Source organism: Glossina fuscipes, unplaced genomic scaffold, assembly GCF_014805625.2.
Source record: "Glossina fuscipes isolate IAEA_lab_2018 unplaced genomic scaffold, Yale_Gfus_2 117, whole genome shotgun sequence".
Taxonomy (NCBI): Eukaryota; Metazoa; Arthropoda; class Insecta; order Diptera; family Glossinidae; genus Glossina; species Glossina fuscipes.
In genome coordinates this window covers 58184-80642 of record NW_023998460.1, presented here as the reverse complement: position 1 = coordinate 80642, position 22459 = coordinate 58184, and the positions used below count along the sequence as shown (strand labels likewise).

General features: G+C 33.0%; 2 protein-coding genes across 9 annotated transcripts in view; both read right to left on the bottom strand.

The window, feature by feature from the left end:
- The window catches only part of LOC119640284 (syndecan), a 295304-nt gene extending 279492 nt beyond the window's left edge, over positions 1–15812 (bottom strand). For 2 of the 7 annotated variants that reach the window (XM_038038195.1, XM_038038200.1), the window contains exons 1-2: positions 15324–15668; positions 14058–14498 (exon numbers count right to left, since the gene is read on the bottom strand). In XM_038038195.1, the coding sequence (XP_037894123.1) occupies positions 14058–14231 (174 nt within the window). In that variant the 5' untranslated portion in view covers positions 14232–14498; positions 15324–15668. The other 5 variants (XM_038038198.1, XM_038038196.1, XM_038038201.1 and 2 more) reach the window with 5 other exon arrangements.
- A 3124-nt stretch (positions 15813–18936) lies between these two features.
- LOC119640293 (ribulose-phosphate 3-epimerase) lies at positions 18937–20925 on the bottom strand. Of its 2 annotated transcripts, none has more exons than XM_038038212.1 (2): positions 20022–20925; positions 18937–19967 (listed from the first exon to the last, which is right to left on the bottom strand). In XM_038038212.1, exons 1-2 carry the CDS (start codon positions 20583–20585, stop codon positions 19848–19850), a joined length of 684 nt encoding a protein of 227 aa, XP_037894140.1. In that variant the 5' UTR covers positions 20586–20925; the 3' UTR covers positions 18937–19847. The 2 variants fall into 2 exon arrangements, with proteins under 2 accessions (XP_037894140.1, XP_037894141.1); XM_038038213.1 differs by having other exon boundaries at positions 19854–19948; positions 20022–20920.
- Between the last annotated feature and the right edge of the window lie 1534 nt (positions 20926–22459).

The following is a 22459-nucleotide window of genomic DNA, read 5'->3' as shown; positions in this document are numbered from 1 at the left end:
ATTATGATATGGTCGAACTTTTTGTTGTCAATCTACAATACACTTTGCTTCAGTCTGTCAGTCAGAACCTTACGCTCTGTTTCTTTACGTATGCATATAAGTTAACACTTTAACCAATATATTCACCAAAAAAGATTTTCACAAGGAGTGGAAGTGTGATAAGAACCTAAATATAATGTTATGATTGCATCTGTATCAGCTTACACTTTTTATTGAGAATGGGGAAAGAAAAATAAGTGACAGATTAAGTTGAATGACATAGCAGAATATCGAAATACTGAGGACATCATCACGATGATGTTGTTTGATGGAGGAATTATGTCTTAATAATATCTTTTGTGAACAAATTAAATGTTAACATTCTGATTACTAAGTTTTCTTAATTTATACAAACCTACGACCATTTGCCTTCTGATTAGTGGAAGAATGTGAAGAATAGCTCTTATGAATGAACCAAGGATTAACATGTGGATCAACAAAACTTCTTACAATCAAATAAAGGTGATCCGCCCAGTGTGAACTCCTTTTTATCTACGTAAACATATGCTTTATCGACATTATCTACCTTGAAATTAACCCAAAGTACGCGCTGTGTTTTCCTGTAATGACTGCCCTTATTCGTTGTTAATTACAATTAATTATGTGTAAAAAACAAAATCAAAACACATTTCTGATCAAGTTCCCCCCTTGAAAAAATTTGTGCAGACCTGCAAAGACAACAATGATAATAAGAAACACACAATATCACACCCTATGAAAATGTATTAAGTGCTGTTAAAGTTCTTATACAAATCAAAAGAACATGAGAAAACGAAAAATATGGGAAAAGGACAAATTTGCAATAGAAGAAAGAGTGACCGAAAAACTCTTTAATACAGCAATTCAAATAAAAACAAGAAACAAATATATGTAGTAACTCACATATGTCAACAGCTATCTACTCGGTGCTTGGAGATTCCTTTTAATTTTTTACGCATTGGATTCATAGTCACTCAGAGAATAGGGATGAAAGAGTTGAAGAAGCAATATTTCAAATATTAGTTTGGGGAAAAAGAAATCCATTATTTTTTCGGTAGATGGCTGCACTGATAGATTTCTCGTAAAGTATCGATCAAACAATTTCAGCTTTATGCTCGTTGGAAAGGTGACATTTCGCAGTAAAAAAATTCTTTTGCTGTTTTTTGTTTGATGCATTCAGTTGTGAGTTACAGCGTGTTAAAAATGGAAGTGAACAAAGGGAAAATTCGGTACATTTTACAGTTTTTCTTTGACAAAGGCGAAAATGCAAGCCAGGCGCCTAAAATTGTGAATGGTGTTTATGGTTCCGATACTGTAACAGCCAATTATGTGCAATTTTGGTTTCGTAGATTCCGTTCAGGAATTTTTGATGTTAAAGGTGCACCTCGCACAGGTAGGCCGGTCGTCGAAAATGTCGATAAAATCGGAGAAATGATCGAAGTTGACCGGCATGTTAGCAGTCGTAACATCGCCCAGGAGCTAAAAATCGACCATAAAACAGTTTTAAACCATTTACACAAAGCTGGAGTCAAAAAGAAGCTCGATGTTTGGGTGCCACACCAATTAACAGAAAAAAACATGATGGATCGAATTTCCATCTGCGAAGCCTTGGCCAAACGGAATGAGATAGACCCATTTCTTAAACGGATGGTGACTGGAGATGAGAAATGGATCACATACGATAACCCTGTGCGAAAACGATCGTAGTCAAAGAGCGGTGAAGCACCTCAAACGGCCAGGAAGGTTTTGCTATGCATTTGGTGGGACTGGGAGGGGATTATTTATTATGAGTTGCTTCCATATGACCAAACGCTAAATTCTGATCTCTACTGTCAACAACTGGACCGTTTGAAGATAGCGATTGACCAGAAACGGCCAGAATTGGCCAACAGGAGAGGTGTCGTGTTCCACCAGGACAACGCTAGGCCACACACATCTACAGTGACTCGCCAGAAACTTCGGGAGCTTGGTTGGGAAGTTTTAATGCATCCGCCATACAGTCCGGACTTGGCACCAAGCGATTGTCATCTTTTTCTTGCTTTGCAAAATTTCTTCAACGATGAAAATTTGGAATCTAGGGAGGATTGTGAAAATCGACTACTAGAGTTTTTGGCAAATAGAGACCAGGACTTCTATGAGAGAGGCATTTTGAAGTTACCTTTAAAATGGCAACAAATCGTACAACAAAACGGTGCATATTTGACCCAAATCGGACAATCCGAAGCATGTTAAATAAAGTCCTGAAGTTCACATAAAAATAATGGATTTCTTTTTCCCCAAACTAATATTTGTACATAAAAAACGGGCGGGGGCCGAATCTCCATGTTCTTTTATTTAATACCCTTATTTCAAAATTAATCCATTTTAATGCAGATAATATATCTTCATTTGAGAAGTGTACAAAATAGTTTTAAACATTCTGCCTTGCTTGCCTTATGATAAATAAGCATAAAACCTCAGAAAAGTGAAAAAGATTAAATTAAATTACATGTAACTTTGTGTGGCCATGGCCGATTGTTTCCATTTATAGACGTAAAGAATCGAGTGCTTCGTAAAGTAAAGGTGAAAAATTTTCGAGTAGCGAGCAAAAATTCAAAAACTTTTGTAAAAAAAACGGAGTTGCCGTTAGTTTACGCTCCACTGCGCCCCACATGCTCAGGCCAATTTGGCCCATTTTCAATGCCAAGCTGCGTGCAGAAACTTCCGTTGTCCCTACTAAATTTGAAGCTGATATTTTCATTTTTGGGACCAGGAGAGTGCCGAAAGCAAGCACTAAGACGGACAAACAAGGCTAAATCAGCTCAGGTTTTCACGCCAATCAAGTACTTTATAGCGTCTCTGAAATTTCCTTTTGAGTGTTACATACGTTATGGAAAAAAGCAAAATGAGTATCTTACAGTGGTAGGTATAGCAAGCAAACCTAAAGCCAAAACGATAATTGCAAGAAGAAGGGGAATAAAATATATGAAGCTCTCTACTCATTGGGAGAGAGAGAGAAAGGCAGAAAGAAGGACAAAGTGATTTGTCAAATTAAAACCAAAAAGTAAGAAAACCGCTAAATGCAACAAAATTAAGGAGAATTAGAATAACAAGAGCTACAATAAGGAGAACAAGTCTACTATAATAAAATATGCGCGCATTTGTAGACAACAAAGACGGATTATCATCACTAAACCAAACAAAACAAGATACAAAACTTGACCAGAAGGCGCAGGTGAACAAAATATAATAAAGAGGAAAATAGTTGAAGTGGAGAGAAGAACAAATACATGTGTCCATAAATTGCTATTGCTAAAGGAACGAGAAAAATCAATACTTTCTCAGCTGAAAGTATTGAAAGCTTATTGTCAGCGTTCTGCAATGTATTAACTCTAGCTATTTTTGCGTCCGTTCCTATCAATCAGCCCCGTCCTCGGAGCATGTGTCCCTCGTGGTTTAATAAGACAACTAAATATTAGAAGAATAGAAAAACAAGTTTCTCAAAGTTTCGAAAAGTGGCTCTGCTTTCGACCATTTCGCTTATTCAGTTCATTAAATCTCTGTTTGCTAATCCTAAATACTTTTTCAACTCCAAAAGAAAAATCTCCAGAAATCCCTCGCGTGTTTCTTTTAATGGCTCTGATTCCTCGGATGATATACGAACCGCAAATCTGTTTGCTGAATACTTCCGACGAAACTCTTAGACTGTTAATTCCAATTTCACATCAAACTGCCCATATCCGATAACTAATTTTGTTTCAATTCCTAATTTGGTTATTGCGGAAGATGATGTTTTTAAAGGCTTGAGCTCTCTGTGCGCCTGGACCTGATGGAATTCCACCAATTGTACTTAAATCTTGCGCTGTCGATTTATATGCTGCTATCTCTGAAATTTTTAACCAGTCTTTGAATTTAGGTGTTTTTCCTTTGTATTGGAAGAATAGTTTCCTCATTTCTATTCACAAAAGTGGAAGTAGACAACTTGTTGAGAACTACAGAGACGTAGCCAAGTTGAGTGTCTTGCCTAAGCTGTTCGAGCGAATTGTGACTCAGCATTTGCCATTAATTCGTATATTTCTCTACTAGAATCGCAATCACATCAGCTTCAAATTGGCATAAATAATTTGATTGCATGGCGCTCGTTGAATCTTATGAAACTAAATCTAAATAAACGTAAGAACCTTTCTTTCTCAAGAAGGAAGTCATTCACTGCTCAATATTTCGTTGACTCGTACAAGTTGGAAGACGTTGATTCGTTCACAAATTTAGGCGTTCTATTTGACCATAGGTTACATTTTGACTTGCATATTGAACTCTCCTTAAGCGAAGCTAGATCCGCACTTGGTTTTATAAAGAGGTTAGACCTACACTCGAGCATGCCTCTGTTGTGTGGTCTCCTTGAAGCAATTCTTGCTTTTTGCCATTAGGAATTTGTGTTGGGACCCGATTGGCTCTCTTCTCCCCTATGAAAGTAGGTAGCTTCTGTTTTCCTTACCGGCACCTGAAAAACGTACATTTGTTCTCGGCGTTTCCTTCTTGATCAAAGTAATAAATGGTAGTACAGACTGGCCTGCATTACTTTTTGAAATAAGCTTTAGTATCCCTAACCGCTTCTCTAACCACTTTACCTCGATTAAGGTTAATCAAGCTGGTTAGCCCGCTCAGAGTTGTTTGCAGGAACCTAAATGATATCTATCTCTTATTCTCAATATCGGATTCTTCAGAGTCTATTAAAGCAATTTGCTTAATACGCGCGATTTACCTATGTCTTACTTAAACAAACTTGCATTCTTAATATCTCGATTTTTTAACGTGCATGTTGGCAATGGTTTAGGGTTTCACTTGCAACCTTGATCTGTTCTTGTTGCGGGTGTGCTTCTGTGCTAACTGTGTAGCTTTCTTTTTCTTCTTTACTTTGTTTCTTTTCATTTATTTATACATGCATTATTATTTTTGACTTACTTTGTTTTTATTATTCTTCTTTTTCATTTCTTCCTTTATATTGTATACTAGTTTTAAAACAATTAGCATAAGATTTACTCTTAAGATGTACTTGAATTCGACATCTAATTTTGTTTAGTTGAATTTCATGCATAAGTGGGTAAAATAAAATAAAATAAACAAAACAATAAAATAAAAAAATATAATCCGGTAATTAAGCTCAATATATAATATAAGAAATACTGAGAAGCTGTTTTCACAAAAATGTTTTAGGAGGATTGAGAAAAGATTAGCAAGTAAACTTCTGCGCATCGCTAACTCGAGAAAGGCTACTTGTGAACGTAGAACTACCTGTCAATTAGCAATGTAATCTGAAGACCCCTATCTGTAGTACTTATAAACAATCCAGAAGAAGAATGTCCATATGACGGTTGCTTAGATACCTGGAGACCTTTTAAAGCAGCATGATATTGCATGTCAACTTAGTTCGTAGTTTTAACTTCGATTTTGATTCATCAAGGATTTGAAGTAGAAATGATGATGCAATGTTATAAATGAAATTTGAAGAAAACACGGTAACAGCCCAACCGTTAACAGCTTTGGAACGTGGTTTTCATGTAACCAGCTGGTTTTTTAATAATAAATATTCTATGGAAGTTGTATTGAAGCTAACAAAAGTAAAAATTTGTTCTGTTTTTATAATAAATGACCGATTGTGAACTTTTATTTTTTTTTTTTTTTAATACGCATAGATGTTTAATCTTGTTTCAGAAAGATATTTTTTATTCTATTCGGATTTGATGGCTTCGGATTTATTTATTTACTTTATTTAGTTATACATGAAACTCAACTAAAACAAATAAACAGTCGAGTTGAATAGACTCAAAGTAAATCTTAAATTAATTAATATTTATAGCTAGTATAAGTACAATAAAACAAATAAGAAGAAAAAAAAAAACATGTACACAACTACCATAGAGCCACACCCACAACCAATAAAGGACCAAATTGCAAATGGAACCATCGCAAACATTCAAAAGCTTGGCAACCGATAGCAGTTAACAGTCTGATCAGTCTTGTTTGTTCTTTGCGATATTTTTCTTTAACTGACGTTTATTTAAACACTGTTAACGCATCTTAAAGTCAAATAATAAGATACATTTAATAAGGGTAAGCCAGAGCGGTAAAAGTTCGAAGGGATTCCTAGTTTTTTGAGTGTAAATGGTAATTGGCGCAGTTAAATAAATCTTTCTATTCAAAGCTATAAAAGAAAAAGTACCTAAAGAAAAAATCGCTTTCTTAGATACTCCCGTTAGCTCAAGTTTATATATTATAAAGTATTTGTTAATTAACGTTAGAAGGCACAACTAAATATATCAGCGCTTCAAAATTTTCTTCAAGATTGTGATTAAGAAAATCTAGAGCACTCTTTGTGTATATGCTATCAATGGCAATGCTAACGCAGTTATTTAAAAAAAAAACCGACGTTCATTTCTGTTGAAGTGCGAGCAAGTGACTTATGTGTCTGTTAAAGTTTGAAGACGAAATACGCAATCTAATGTTTGAGAAGAGAGAGTTATTTAGCAGCTATTTGTATGCTTGCTTGCTCGTACTTAGTACATGTGCGAAAAAAATTCTGTTAAAAATTTCTTGACATGACGTCACATTCTTTCAAAAGTTTGCATGGCAGAATATATATAATCCTAAACCTTATACTTTCCGTATGCTTTGACAAATTTCAACGACAATTTTCACATCAAGAAATAAGAAGAAAGTTGTTATTATTTATCTTACTTGCTTAAACATACATTTAACGTATTTTATTCAATTTTCCATACCATCCATATAGACTACTCTACTCGTCGTCTGCCCGCACAAATAATGAGAATGAAAGGGCGAGGTGTCAAATGACTACTAATTAACAACATTACTGCTGTTAAGGATAAAAGATACACAAAAAGAATCTGGGGATAAACACATAAGGAAAATGTAGCTTAGTATTCAGCTAACTTTCAATTAGGTGATTACCCCCTGCCCTGGTTTCCACCAACGGGCGAGCGATAAAGCCTAAATTGCTTATAAGTAAAGAAATATATACATTTCGGCGATCAATTTGTAAGCGTTACACGGAGTTGGTGAACATTAGCTATCGCATTCATTATATTTTTAGATTGTTATTTTTTACATCAAGAATCCAGCTACAGCTATAATAGCTTAGTATAACTATCTAATATTATTTATCATACATAATATTAAAGCTAAAACTACTTGTTGACTAAATAAATAAATGGAAACATTAGCACTACCTAAGCACCTAGTTCAGAACCAAAAAGAATGAATGAGGTAATGTCACTTGAGGGGCGAAACTGTAATAGATTACAAAAAGTCTTTTTTTGTCAATTCTTGGTGATGGAAGGAAAGGCATTAGAATAATGACACTCGTGAAGACTATTAAAGTGAAAAAAATATAAAAAACGAAGTAAAAAAAACAATTATTTCTGAAAAATGACAGTATAGCCGAAGCCAGGTTCCTTGATTTAGGGGTTTTGGCGACCCATTATGTTGTTGCTGTAAATTTCCATTTAAAAAAAAGGAAAAAATTATTCTACATGTAATCTTGTACCGGATATTAAAAATATTGATTTTTAGACGGACAGGTTAGTTTTTGAGTGCGGCTTTTTTACGTGGTTTGAGTTAAAAAAAAACCAAAAAGAAATCATTCAATATACTAGTCTATAAATCTGTATCGCAAACAGTTCGATTTTTGACAAAAAAAAGGCATTAAGAAATGTTTAAACTAAGTTATCCGATACGTGGTTTACGTGGATACTTGGAAATTTGAACTATATGAATGAAAATTGTAATAGAGTTTGCGCGGACTGTTTCAAAAACTTGTGGTTCAAGAAAAGCTCGTTCTTATCTTTAATCAATCTTTTACATTTTTTAACCACTAGTCTGCAGTTTCAATACCGTAAAATATCACGTAGAACATTGAAGCAGAGATCGGTCAGTCTGTAGATTTTCAGCAGAAAATTATTCAATACAAGTATTCTCTTTAATACGCTCAGCGGAAAAAGAAAGTTTCTCCACTTGACTTTTTTCCTCTTCTTTAAAATATGTATAACTCAACAAACAAAAATTTTCTAGAAAATGGAATGTGACGTCCTCCGTAAGCGTGCTGGAGATTCAAATTTTCCGCTTTTGATATACAAAGTAGATTTAATATCTTTTGAGATGACCTAACTATAACTAAAAGATGTATAGAGAAACACGATATAACAACGGCAAGACAGAAATAGTGGTGTTTACGTGTAATCCTGAAATATTCATTAAATAAATAGGAAAAGTGCTTAATAAATATCTTTAGTGCATTTTTATTGAAAAATCTTTACTATAAAACTTTTCCGAAGGTTTTGCGCATATATGTACAACTCGCACACTGGACCCTACATATTGACTGATAAGAAATCCAGTTTTAATAAAAAAATGCATTAACAACAAAATACCAAAAAAAAAAGTCAAGAACAGAAAAATAAACGGACGCGAACACAATCGTATACCTATACGACTGGTATGCAAACGACAACTAAATATTAACAGTGCTGCAATGCAAGAGTACCAAATTAAAGAATCGAAAGAAAATCTACATATAAAAGGGAAAATAAAGAATTCCTTTTTTCAAATAATGAACGAACGTACGAACGTACGAACGAACCAAGAAACATACCGACAAAAATTAAAAAACATGGAATGAAATATGGCAACAGAATGTTTTTTATAATTATTGACATAACATGACTTGACTGAGAGACTGTTCAGGGTTACCTAACGAACGGTCTATCAAAGTCCAAGAAGTAACAAAAATTTAAAATAAACGTACATACATGGGCAACCCCGTTTACATACACGGAAATTTATAACGTTCGATGTATATATATACCGCTACCGTACCCCAACCTTGCTATCTCTTGGCTAAAAACATATGCTTATTTACAACGAGAAGAAACTACAGAGAAGCAAAGATAAGAAGAAAGAGCATAAAAGAAGCGCAAAAATAATAAACGACAGACGGCAAAGCACACTAAAAATGCGGCGCGCCACAAATTTTTTTTTATACAGCGTTAATAACAGAAATTCTGTGGGAAGTCTCTTTTTTTATTTTGGTTGCTATCGCTGTTGTTTAGTTTTTTAGCTAAATTGTTCTGCGCAAATATTTACGGATATAAAAACAAAATTACATATCATCATTTTATGCTTCGAATTTTATTTATCTGCAAATTTTTCTTGCCATTTTTACAACTTGTTGTTTAGTCGTTGTTCTGAATTCCACTAAAATTCAATATTTGATATTTGTTTTTATATCTTGCAATATTTGCGAAAGTAACGAATTGTTTAAGACCGCAATATTGATTTTATGTTTATTAATTATTTTTTAAGATATTCTTTAACAGCATTCACTAAAAAAAAAATTACAAAAAAAGGGACTGTTTTGTATCCACTACAAAGAGTTTTTGTAATTTGCCCTCGTTCTCCCAATAACCTTCTTATTAACTTCTCACATAAGAGTATACAATCCATGCAGTGAGCACTGCTCAAATTTCCTGTCTCTTTTTGCATACATTTCAAGCTAACGAATTAATCACAGATTTTACCCTTAAGTTAGATTTGAATAATCGCAAAAGTTGGTCGTATAGCATAAGAGTTGCTTTTAGATATGGCAAAGATATTATTGAACATTAGGCTCTCGTTGGGCTGTAACTCTATGGCTGTAACAATATTTCTCGCCAAGCTTTTTTGTCAATGATAACATCATGATGGCTAAAAGAACCGGTTTTAAAAATTACTTATAACCAATTAGCACTGATGGAATGTTTGCAGGTAGGCAGCATCCTTAAAAGCTATAAAAGTGAGCGGTTTATCACGTATGAACCATTCAACTCTCGCTTTCATTTATGCTGTGTATTCTGCACAGCTGAAAGTTAACTAATGTTTGTTAGAATTAAACACATTAGTTGTGTAATGACCTATGACGGTTCCAAATGAAGCAGTTATTGTTGGCTCGCAGTTCGATTTCAAATGAGGAAAAGTCTTCATTAAGCTAGCATATTTTTCATTAAGTTAGCGTATTCTTCATTAAACTAGATATATGACAATCTAATAAATGTAGCCTTGGAATTAATTTAAAACAAGAAATGGGTGAGCTTTCAAAACTAAGACCCCCAGTGTTTCTTTTCTTCGCCCAAGGGTCGGTTCGCACTTCAGGTCGAACGATGTACGCAATAGGAGAGATTCGCAACATAAAAGAAGAAGTGCGTTCGATAGGAAAGAAAAGCTGGGGATAAATTCTTCACAGCCTATAAAACAAACATCTACCCATCATATTGACGAAATGCGAAGTGTAATGCTTTTTTTTCTTGTCAAACTGTTGGAAAGGTAATAGATGGCCTTTCAATAAGAAGTAAAAAATAGATGACCTTCAAATAAAAAGTAAATAAAAATGTAAAAAGTTCTATATCTTCAATTACATAACTTTATAAGGTGGAATCGACAAACGTGATGTTCTGATGGATTGACAGCCCGGGCGCAAGAACTTGAAATAATTTTGCCAATTTTGAAACGTATTTTTCCATTTTGAGAATTCCGATTATTGTATCATTAGCCTGAGCTTTAACAAGGTTAAAAATATAAACAAAGCATTACGTTAAAACTGTTCTTTCAATAATTGAGGTCAAAGGTGCAAGAAGGTCCTTGCTCAACGATTCTCGCAAACAACATTTGTGAATACCTTCAAGAGATTTCAATCTTTATGGAAGACCCCAGCTGTTAGAAAGTATTGCCTAATGAAAGCCTCGGTTTTGTTCTTCACTCATCTTATGCAGCAGGAAGCAAATGAAAGTGAGAAAGGTCGTAAAAGAAACAGAACTTATTTTTCACTTCCCATCTCTAAGCAATTTTTGTTAAGCTTCACAATGACCTAAAACGTAACGTCAATATGACAATATTATCAGTCGCATCGATGGCTAAGCGTTTTTTAAGCGAATGTCGTATGCAATCAGAAATCAGCGCTAATACATTTTTTATCAGCAAATTTTTTTAAAACAAAAAAAAGTAACGCACTTTGCTACGAAAACAAGAACAAAAACCAATAAAACTCGCTTTATAGAAAAAACAAAATTATAATAAAAAAATTGAGAGAAAAATATAAAGAAACGAACAGATTAAACACGTTATGAGAATGTAATTGGGATGGGTTAGAATAGAATAAGATTAAACGAGCTTTCTGGTGTGTTGTACTGCGCTCATTGCATTGGGCTTTGTATTCAGTACATGCTAGGAAACAACAAATAAAGCATAACATTAACAACAACGCGCATACGTGTAATCATAGATAGATAACTAGACTTGATACCATTGTATCAAATTATTGATACCATCAGAACATGTCTGCACACATGCGTCCGACTATATGGACAGTAGCTAAATTAAAGCTTAAGTATATCTAAGATAAAATACATGTGCCTCATCAAGTGCTAGGAAAACTGGTGAATAGCGAAAATCTAATTAGCTAGATTATAACTAACTGAACTATTTCTCTATTATTGATGTATGCGGATGCGACAATACGTTAGCGAAAGCACCTTTTACTCAAAAGTAAAAAAGGTTAGACGTGCAAATGGCAGGTGGCATGTAAATAACGATTACATACTGTAGTAATTTCCAACTTAAAATTTCTAACTAAGGATGAAAAAAAGGACAAGTGGAACCACTGACCTTATCGCGATTCATTATGGGGCTTCAACAAATTTCTTCACTTTGGATGATGCAAAGGTTTTGATAATATTAGCATAATGGCATTCATTGGTGGGAAATTCAATACGCGTTATAATGAATGGTGGTCGAGTATTGTTGGTTGCTACTACGTGTAGTAAATGGTGGTAAAGTGTAGCCGGTGATACTTTAAGTAAGCATGGAACGTTTTTTTCATACTTATTTTTGCACCGCATACTTTGTTATCTCCTACACCGTTTGTGATACAAAATTTACTAAGCTGTGCGTATGTAACAACCATAAGAACTGAAGATAAGTAAATAGTCTAGCCTGTGCATCCCAATTTCGGGTATATCTCGACAAAGTTTGTCACACTGGCGCGCTTTGGAGCGAGGACGGACGCTATTCAAAATGATCAGCTTTATCGTCACGTTTTATTTCGGAAGTGCCATTATCGACAAAAACCGCTAAGTAATAGCACTTTGGGACACGACTAATGTGAAAAGTAGGATCTGACGGGACAGTTTTTTGATAAACCTCAAATATTACCACGCCTGGAAAATAAGCTTCTATAGGATAAAAAGGTCGTTCAAATGAAGTGAATTACATTTTGACAAGATAGTGCCCTCGAGAAAATAAGCCTATATGGCAACAAACGCGAATTTTTGGCATTTTATGAGGAAGATAGATGAAGAACAATAATATCATTGATAAAAAAATTAATGTCGTTAAATTTGGTCGAAAATTATATTTGAATTTAATTAGCAAAGGCATTATCCACACGTCTTAACAGACGTCGGCTAGGCCTCTAACAGAGTTTCGTTAAAAAAAGCTCTGAAAGAATTTTTATTTAAAATGCAACTACTAGGAATCTTCTGCAAAAAATATACTTCACGAAACGTCACTTTATGTTAGTTCGTTAAAAATTAACGCGAAACCCTTTTTCTACAATACCAAGCGCGACAATGAAAAAGCGAATGCTTTCTTGGCGGATGGCTGAGCCCGACAGCGCAAAAAAACCCAACGAATGGCGTGAATGTTTGATGAACATCCTTTCCAACGATACATAGCTGGCATTAGGTTTTCTAACACTTTTAAAAGTGCTTATATATGGAACAAAATGTGTGCTCGACGAAATTTTTTTAGTTTTTAAGGTCGGTTCTTTATGTTAGATACGATTAAGAAACTGTAGAAAAGATTAATATTATGGTAAATAATAGCAATAATTGATAACGATGTAACTTTTTCCATATTAAAAAACTAGATTTTAATACTGAACTCAGTTTTATCGGTTCTTTTCATTTTTTCAAACTGATTAACTCCCGTAGATCCTCTAGAACTATAAGAATTCCGGCTCTTAGTCTAGTGCCATTTGGCCTGTTTGGCTTTCTAAATGGTTGCACAACATAAAATTCTTCACTTCTTCAAACTATGATGGAAAAAAAATAAATTGCTTTGATAGAATTTAGAGAATCTAAAGACTCAATTAAAGGTATCATTTAAATTTTTGCAAAAGCCTCTAAATGGATTGGAAAGCTCATAATTATATCTACATTGCTTGACTTTTAAGAAAATTAGGTTCCTAGAATACCGATTAAGAACATTAAAATTTATCTCGCCAAGTAATGCCGTAGGGTCAATTTTATTATTTATTTATAATTAAGAAGGGAACACCAAGGATAAATCTACATTCCTTAAGTGACGGTAAGACTAACAGAAGAAATCTGTCGTCATAGATTCCATTGAATCTACATAACACCTGCAGAAAGGATACCTATCCTGTATAGCTTATTTGCATTTGAATATGTTGCCGAGCGTTTTTGACCACGGTTTAATAAAAGTATTATTTAGTTTTATTTAAGGAGCATTCAATGTGCAAATTAGCTTTTGATCCAATCAACCACCCAAGTCAATGAACGAATCTACATTTTCCAATTTTGGTGAATTGGTGGAATACTTAGTAGTACTTGGTGGACTGAATTCCCTTGAGAATAAAAGCCTTTTTCAGATTTAATTTCGTAATATTTCGAAAGACCAGTTACAGAATATTGCTATATTCATAAAAACCCCATTTTTCCTTCTTGCTTTGCTCGAAAAATTTGGCACATTTTCAATACTAAATTGCGTGCAAGAACTTCTGATAGACATAGATTCAAAATTTAAAAATCAACACTATTATTTTATGATATCGCTGAAGCTTCTCTCTTGATGTTCCAAACGTTTTCACAAAATAAATATGCATCTTGATGATGGGTACAAAAAGATGTCCAATATGCAGCTTAAAAACATTCGTAATAAGATTATATAAATTCTCAACGAGGGAAATTTTTAAGTAGAAAGGAAAAACTTACCTCATCTATAGCGTTGACATTGACTATTAACAATCCAAATAGCAATGCAGCAATCCAAATCCATTTGTTGTTAAAGTAATTAAATATGTAAGACGAAAACAATGATATGCCGTAGGGCCGATGCTGGTGTCGATTAGTTGTAGTTACTGATGATTTATTATACGGTGGCAGCATATTGAACGTATTTTAGTGTTTCCTTTTTTTATTATTTACTAGTAAAATTTTGTTTGGTTTAGCCAATTTATATTAAAATGAAAAAAGAGAACAACGCCTTCTCTTTTATATTTAAATCGATTTGCACCAAAACATTGAAATGGGACGTCGGGTAAACATCATTTGTGAATTTTAAATAATTATAAACGCCCTTTAATTAATATCAAAAAAGCTGTTTGTATATGTAGATCACTTTGTTTAAATTAAATGCTAATTGACTGCATAGCTCTGACAACGATAAAAATTAAAAACGAATATTTTGAATGCTTAAGATTAAATCTTTTTAAAATTGTGACGATAGCACACTTAGATGACAAAGCGGAAAAACTTAAACATACATAAAAAAATACGAAAGAAATAAATTGTAAATGTTACTGTCATCAATGCCAATAATAAAATTAAAAACTTTATATTTCAATATGTATAAATCAATTCGTTTGTTAAATTTTTTCCTTAATCTGGCAATACTGTCCGTATATACAATTTTTTGTAGTTATATTATCTTTCAGATATAACTACAATTACGAAATAAACATAATAGATTGCCAGGCGAGCGACAGAGACGTACGCACGTATATAAATTTATCTAATGACTATACGGCGAGTTCAAGTAAGAAGAAGAATGAAATTCTGAAATAATAACTAGCGAGTTGTTATTGTAGCTGCTGTTAGTTGCCCTTAAGAGTAAGAGGAAAAAGAGAATTAAATGTCGCAAGAGCAAATTGCTATTTTACTCATTTTGTCGGCAAATGCCTACAAAAAGAAATCTTGCGAAAATGAAAGATAAGCAGAAAGGAATAAGAAATAAGGGAGAACGCTACAAAATTTAAATAAACCAAATACGTGCATTTTTTAAGTTAACCAAATTTGTCAGTTTTTTTAACCTTTTTCTTATGTTTTTTTGGTAAGGTTTATCACTAATATTTCATTCACATCAATATGACTACTAATTGTTTTGAACACGTTATATTTCAGTGACAATAGCCGAGAAAGTAAACATTATACTTTTTAAATTCAAAATTCCACTTTATATATATACAAATGTATGCATACTTTCACATCTTCATAGATATCAATTTCTTAACAAGCCATCAACAGCAGACCATATTGTATGTATATATGTACACAAAGGCTGTATGTGTAAATGTTGCATTTATGAATACGTTACGTTTTATTTTTTTCAATTTGTCCGCGATGTATTATAGACACACCAACTTCACACAAACACGTACACTTTAGCGTTATGTGTCGTCGTTTATCGTTTTTTTCGGCAGACAAATGTATATGTAGATTTTTTCAATAAATAAAATTTCTTGTTTACCTTCTCCCTATGCGAATAGTAATAATAACCAAAGAAAACTTTAATTTCGATTTATAACGTGTCAGGCGTTATAATGTCTAATAGGTATTATTTATGTATACATACATAGTTCGATGCATGCGGATATCGGTAAAAAGAAAGAATACAATTTTTATACATAAATTTAAGCGTTATTGACGTTATCCGATATTACTGTAACCACGAACCGCACAACTCAATTTGTTCGCAAACACTCGATTCTTTGATTTGTCGTAATTTTCCGTTTGTCTATTCCATAAATTTTCTTCAGTTTCTTATTTTCAGTTATTCCGTCTTTCTGCTTTATGTTTTGTATTCATCACTAGTTTTACTTTGTTAAAATTCCAACATGTATTTAGCTAACATTTTTAAAATCTCTCTTAGTCTCTAAGCGTTTTTTTTTGTTTATGAATTTCAGAAATTTTCTTTGAAATTTTGAGAGTGTGTACATGTTTCAACCCACACAAGGGAGAAAAAAGGGTTGATTGCAGAAGGAAAGAGAATTTTTATAATTTAGAGAGAATTTATACAATTTTTTACACATATATAAATGGCAAAGTCACCGAATTCAAACGCAAAAAAAAAAAAAAATTTTTATACATAAATTTACGCGTTCTCGACGTTATAGTCGGACAAGAGAAAAACTCGTTGATAACACCATTAATTGATAGAATACATTTTTCCTTTCTCTGGGACGTGCCGGCAAGCGAATGGTGGACTACTACTACTAGAGGCCTCTGTACCAGTATGCACTGCGTTATCACTCTTATTCTCTTTCCATATATATTCACAGAAATGGTTTGGTTGAAATGTAATATATAATCTTTTTTATATAAATGTATCAAAAATATGCATTCATCTCCCCTTGTACGTCTCCTGAATAGTTTTATACAATTTTTATAGGCGTGGCATTCATTCATGGACGGAGTGTCCTTAAGCATTATTACAAATTACAAATTATTTAGTATCAATTTATTTAGTATCTAATCTTTATCCTTTTTTATAAATCTATGTTTTCATATAAAATTTTCTTAATTTCTTTTATTTTACAAGTTAGCTTAGAATTAAACCGTGATAATTTCATGCATGCTATGTTCCACATGCACTGACTCAGCCATTATTCTATATATTTTATTTTTATTATTTGTTGATCTTTTGCGCTTTTTGTTTGATGACGGTACTGTAGATGATACTTGCAAAAACCTGATGTCGCAGTTCTCCTTTATTAAAAATATATTTTTTATTGCTTTTTCTTCTGGAATTCAGCAAATCAACAATTGATTTGCTGCGTGTAAAAAAGGTTCAATGTGAACAGTCATATAATATGTATTCATGTTTTATGATGAAAATAGATCTAAGATAATAATACAAACGCTCTTTTTATTTGAAATATTTTTAATTTTTCTCAATTTTTCACTCCATTAATATTTTGGAGTTTCTTTTCTTTCATTTTTTTCGCAATTATTCAATTCCTACAACTGCTTTGTACATTAAATTAATTTTATAACGGAGAAAGAGACATTAAGCATATAAGAACGGTTTTCCACCTTGAGGTAGGCGCCATAAATAAATTGTTAAATTCCCTGTTAGAAAGGCAAAGCACAGAGTCGCTTTTAATAAATAAATGGTTAAATGCCCAACTTAACAAAAATGTTAACGGCAATGTTAAATGCCCAACTTAACAGATCAAAGGTCATCGATTCTGTTAAATAACAGATCAAAGGGAAAATGCCGTCTTAACATAATCTTCTGTAAAGCTAAATTAGTATATAACGTGTCGGCTCGTACTGTTTTGTTTTATTTTATTTGATTCCACTTACTCTCCATTCTTATCTTACTCTGTCTTAGAAACGATTTATTTACCAATAAAAAAGTGTTAGCTCACCAACGTGGTTTATTTTCAATATGTAAACAACGTTGCGTGTAGGATTATTTTCAATAAAATATATGAACATTGATTTTTCAATGTTGGACACAAATAAAATGAGAATACGCTTATTTTATAAAGTTCTACAATGCATGCATAACAAATGAGAACGAATATACGCTTATTTTATAAAGTTCTAAAATACATGCATAATAAATGAGAACGAATATACGCTTATTTTATAAAGTTCTACAATACATGTATAACAAATGAGAACGAATATACGCTACTCAATTGATAAAACACCCATCATATGGATTCAAGTAGAAGACATTAAAGTACGTTTCCTTTCTTGCGAAGACATATTCAAATCGCGGAATGATGGCGAATATTGGGCCAACTATTTCGGGGTTGCTTTTATTGGCTATAATTATATTGCCTTCCTCAATGACTCTTTTTATAACAGTTCTAAAAAGGTATAATGTAATTATAGTGTGCTTAACCAAAAATATTCAATTCTGAAATATAAGCGCAAAATGGGTGCCGAAGAAAGCAGCGAAAATAATTATTGAAATGTTTTGTGTATAAAAAGAAATTTCCAACGTTATGGGTTTTATTATATCAAAGTTATTATTAATTTTAAAAATGTAGCTTCTTTCTTTGCTTTTGCCAACCTTATAATTATGAAAGACTTTTTTAGGTATAAGGTTTACTTATTCTTTGCGTTTGCCGCATATGTTATTTTTTCAGGGAAGCAAAGATTAGCAATTTTTATACTACCATGCACAGTTTTCCAACGTTGAGAAGTTTGCTTACACATTTTATAAATATATATAATTAACAAGTATATAAAATCAAAGTTTCAAAAGACTTTATTAAATATGTCTCGCAAAGAAGCTTTATCACAATTTATCAACCAAATCCATGGCCGGCTGTCAGCTATTTGTTAATGCCAGGCTCATTTGCCATTTGCTCGTTAATTGGATAAAATATCAAAAAAAAAGAAGAAGAAATTCCAGATATAAGTGGACGTCGCAGGCAGTGTTAAAACACCATTACTGCAAAGTTACTGGAATCTGCTCTCAGCTTAAGCCTTCCTTTAAAATTTGGAAATCGTAACATAGAAATTGTTAGGATATGCTTTAATTTTTCAAAAATCGCCTCCAATGCGTCCCCTTTAAGTTTGTTGAAAGCAACCATCATTCAAGCAAGAAGTTTTCGAAAATTTATATGTGTAGCCTTTCTTATATAATTGCTGTGTTTCCTTTTTTCAGATACTTCAGTTGTTTTTTTTTTGGATATAACGCATATTTTATTTTAGCTGAATTGGTGACAATTGAGAAAGAATAAAAAGAGCGAGTCTGTGTTTGGTGAATTTAGTAAATTTTGTAAAATAAAAACAGAATAACATATTGTATCGAGGGTTTTTTTGTTCTTGTGTAGTGTTAACTTACAAATAATGAAATTAATGCACATTTTTTTTCTATACTATATACTCCTAAAGAAGCAAATTGTATTTTTATAAATATAATTTCCCAATTCTAAAATAATGGATGTGAAAATGGGATGTGATGTGAAAACTAATCCAAACTTCGCCTCGGACTACTGGCCATCGCCACTTCGTGTGAGATTCAAATGCTAAACAGGCGCATAAGTGGATGTAAGTTCTATTCGGAAATGGTTGGATCTCCGCTGAATGCCAAATGTAGAAGGTGCCACATAAAAGAAGCGGCCGAAGATTTTAACTGCCGAGCATTTGAAAATATAAGAAAGTCATTTAACTTTTTTAAAATACGTAAAGATTTAAATAGTCCTTTCGAAGTCTACAATGACTCTCTCTCTTTCAAAGAAATTAACTTGTTTCATTAATACAAATACATTGCTTAATTATAAATTTCACCACATTGAATCCTTCTTCTTTCTTTCCTCCTAAAATTTTTGTTACCCTTTTTTACTTAGCCTAATTACGGCCCTGTTGTTAAATCTCTGAATTATAGATTTATATTTTACGACGTTTAACCGCTATAGTCAGGTAAATCATCGCGAATTTGAATCGAATCCAACGATCCACAAAAAACAATAATGTAATAAATGTAAGAATATAATAATAATGAGTACAAACATAAGAAATCAGTGAATCGGTGTTGAAATGGACCGAGGAAACCATATTTGAATCAATATTAGAGACAGAAGTGTATCAATGTGCGTAGATGACAAAAACAGCAATTTATCCCTTGGGATGATCTTCCACTTTTAAAATTAAAATTTCGAAGAGTATGAATTGAAAAACCAACTACTTTTAGCAAAAGATTCTAAAGATTCCTGCGTCATATTTAAATATATGTAAACGTGGTGTAATTTTAAAATTTTATTATAAATTGGTGTTAGGCGTAGTATAAGTTTGTACTGTAGATCTTAATAAATTAATAACTTCTTTTTGATTATTGGCTTCTATCAGAGCTGTGCCGGAAACTATCATATTAGCCCCAGCCTAAAAAAATTCCAAAAAAACATTAATGTTAATATTTAATAATCGACTTAATACCTTCGCACAGTATTCAATAGTTCCGGGTCCAACACCTCCATCTACCTCAATATTCAAATTTGGGTAATGTTCTCTTAACCACCGCACTTTACGCATCATGTCTCTCATGAAAGCTTGGCCACCAAATCCAGGTTCTACTGTCATAACCAGTACGACATCGGCTAGGTCGATATACTGTTGAACAGCTTCAACTCCTGTGCCTGGTTTTACTGCCAAACCCACTTGCATACCAGCTTCTTGAATTTGTCGACATATTTCTGGTATATCACTTTGCACGGGTTCTACGTGAAACGTGTATATGTTAACACCAGCGTCAGCCATATGTTGGATCCATTGCTGTGGATTAGTAACCATCATATGCGTTTCAAATGCAGTATCTTTAATTTTGCGACGCAAACACTTCACCAAAGAATGCCCGAATGTAAGATTAGGCACAAAATGACCATCCATAACATCTAAATGCAAATAATCCGCACCATTATCCAGTAGACGCTGAGATTCACTAGCCAAATCAGAAAGGTCAGCATTTAATATTGAAGGGCCTATTTTAGGCACTAGCGACATTTTTATGAACAAAATTTTTTTTATTTAAAAGTTTTGAACTTTTAATCCTTGCAATCAAGTAAATTAAGACAAATATCACAGTCCTCGCACTTTTCGCCACGGTAGAATTACATATACTGTTAAACGATGTTAGCGCACGTGTAAATAAGAAACCATACAACGAAATCACACATGAACAATAAGGCACAAAACAAAGCAATATTAATGTATGGTGTTAGCTACGTTTCATTTTTGACTTTCGATATTTTTGCTGTACGTACGCACAAGACCCGCGAGAAACGCTCTCTCAAATCTGACAAATCAGGCGTAGGCCACATTGTTCACGCTTTGCGTTAGTTTGGTTGTTTAGAGTTGAATTCATAAAAACAAACTACTGTAAATTGAAAATAAACTAATTTGCAAAGAAAATTGCTTACTTACAAATAGATGAATCAAAACAAAATTAAAAAAAAAAAAGTTAACGAACAAAACCAAAGCGCTGATTATGTATGGCGTAAACTAGGTTTGACTTTCGAGTTTTTTCTGTATGTAAACGAAAAATTTTTATTAAAGTTCTTGGTAAAAAAAATTTTATTTCAACCTTATTTCTTTCTTAGTTGTTGCTCAATCATGTCGAGACTAGCGCCTGACAACTTTGTGGATAATATGAAAAGTTATCTGGCTACAAAAATCCCACACGTCAATATGAAGCTCGTGAGCATTTTCAAATTGTCTCCGTCTCAATCTAAACCTATTTCGTCTTTTAAAGTATACGTTCCGACTAAATATATGGAAATTTTGCCAAAAAATACCATAGTGGTCAGTTCAATCCTTAATAAAGGAATTCATTCCTTGGGATCGACCCCATAATACTAATTCGGTAGCCCGTCCACGTTTAAACAACTAAATGTTTCCTCAGGCCCAGTAAGTTTTATTTACCAAAACGTTAAAAATTCTCTCTATTTTCCTAACTTCAGTGAGCACGGAGTTTTCCTGTTTGATCTTGATTGAAACTTGCTTAAAGCCTGATTTACATTCGTCGGAAATTTTGCGCAGCTCATTCCCGGTTTTCAGAAATCGATTGAATCGCACTGGCTGCTTCTATTACAGGCATTATGGTCCGTTAAACTGCTCTAACGTGCCAAACCCAACTTCCTCCAATAAGTATTATGATTTTAACAAAACTACTATTTGACTGTTTAAATCTCATCTTTCACCAATTATGCTCGATTTTTTTGCTGGAAAAATTGAAACCGTAATATCATCACTTTATAACGCATTGAACCCGCAAGAAACCTCGTCCTCGAAGCCTGTGCCCAGCATGATTTAACAAGAGAAGTAAATATTATAAAAATAGGAAAAACAAACTTTTCAAAACATTTATGAAATGTGACTCCGTTTACGACTATTTCACTTACTCTGCTGCATGGTATAGATTTAAGTACCTCAACCAATGTTATTGCAGATACCTTCAGTTGATAAAATCGACACTGCTTATTAATCCTAAATATTTTTTTAAGTTTGCCAACTCGAAAAGAAAAGTTTTCATATTTTCTCGAAAATTTCTTTCAATGGCTCCGACTTCTCTTGTGGTATTTATTTATTTATTATTATTATTATTATTATAAATTTAGCCAGAGAATAAATTCTAAGACTAAAGTCTTAAAGCACTAGCATCTAGGGCTATCGGCTGTTATTAAAAAACTCTACCGCACTTGAGGTTTGAACCCACGACTATTGAGTTGCTAGTCGAGACTCTTGCCTACTCGGCCACTCAGGCGGATATTATTTATTTATTTATTCCACTTATACAAGAAACTCAACTAAAAATTTGACAGCCGAGTTCAGTTGACTCAAAGTAAATCTTAAATGAATTTATATTAAAACTTAGTATA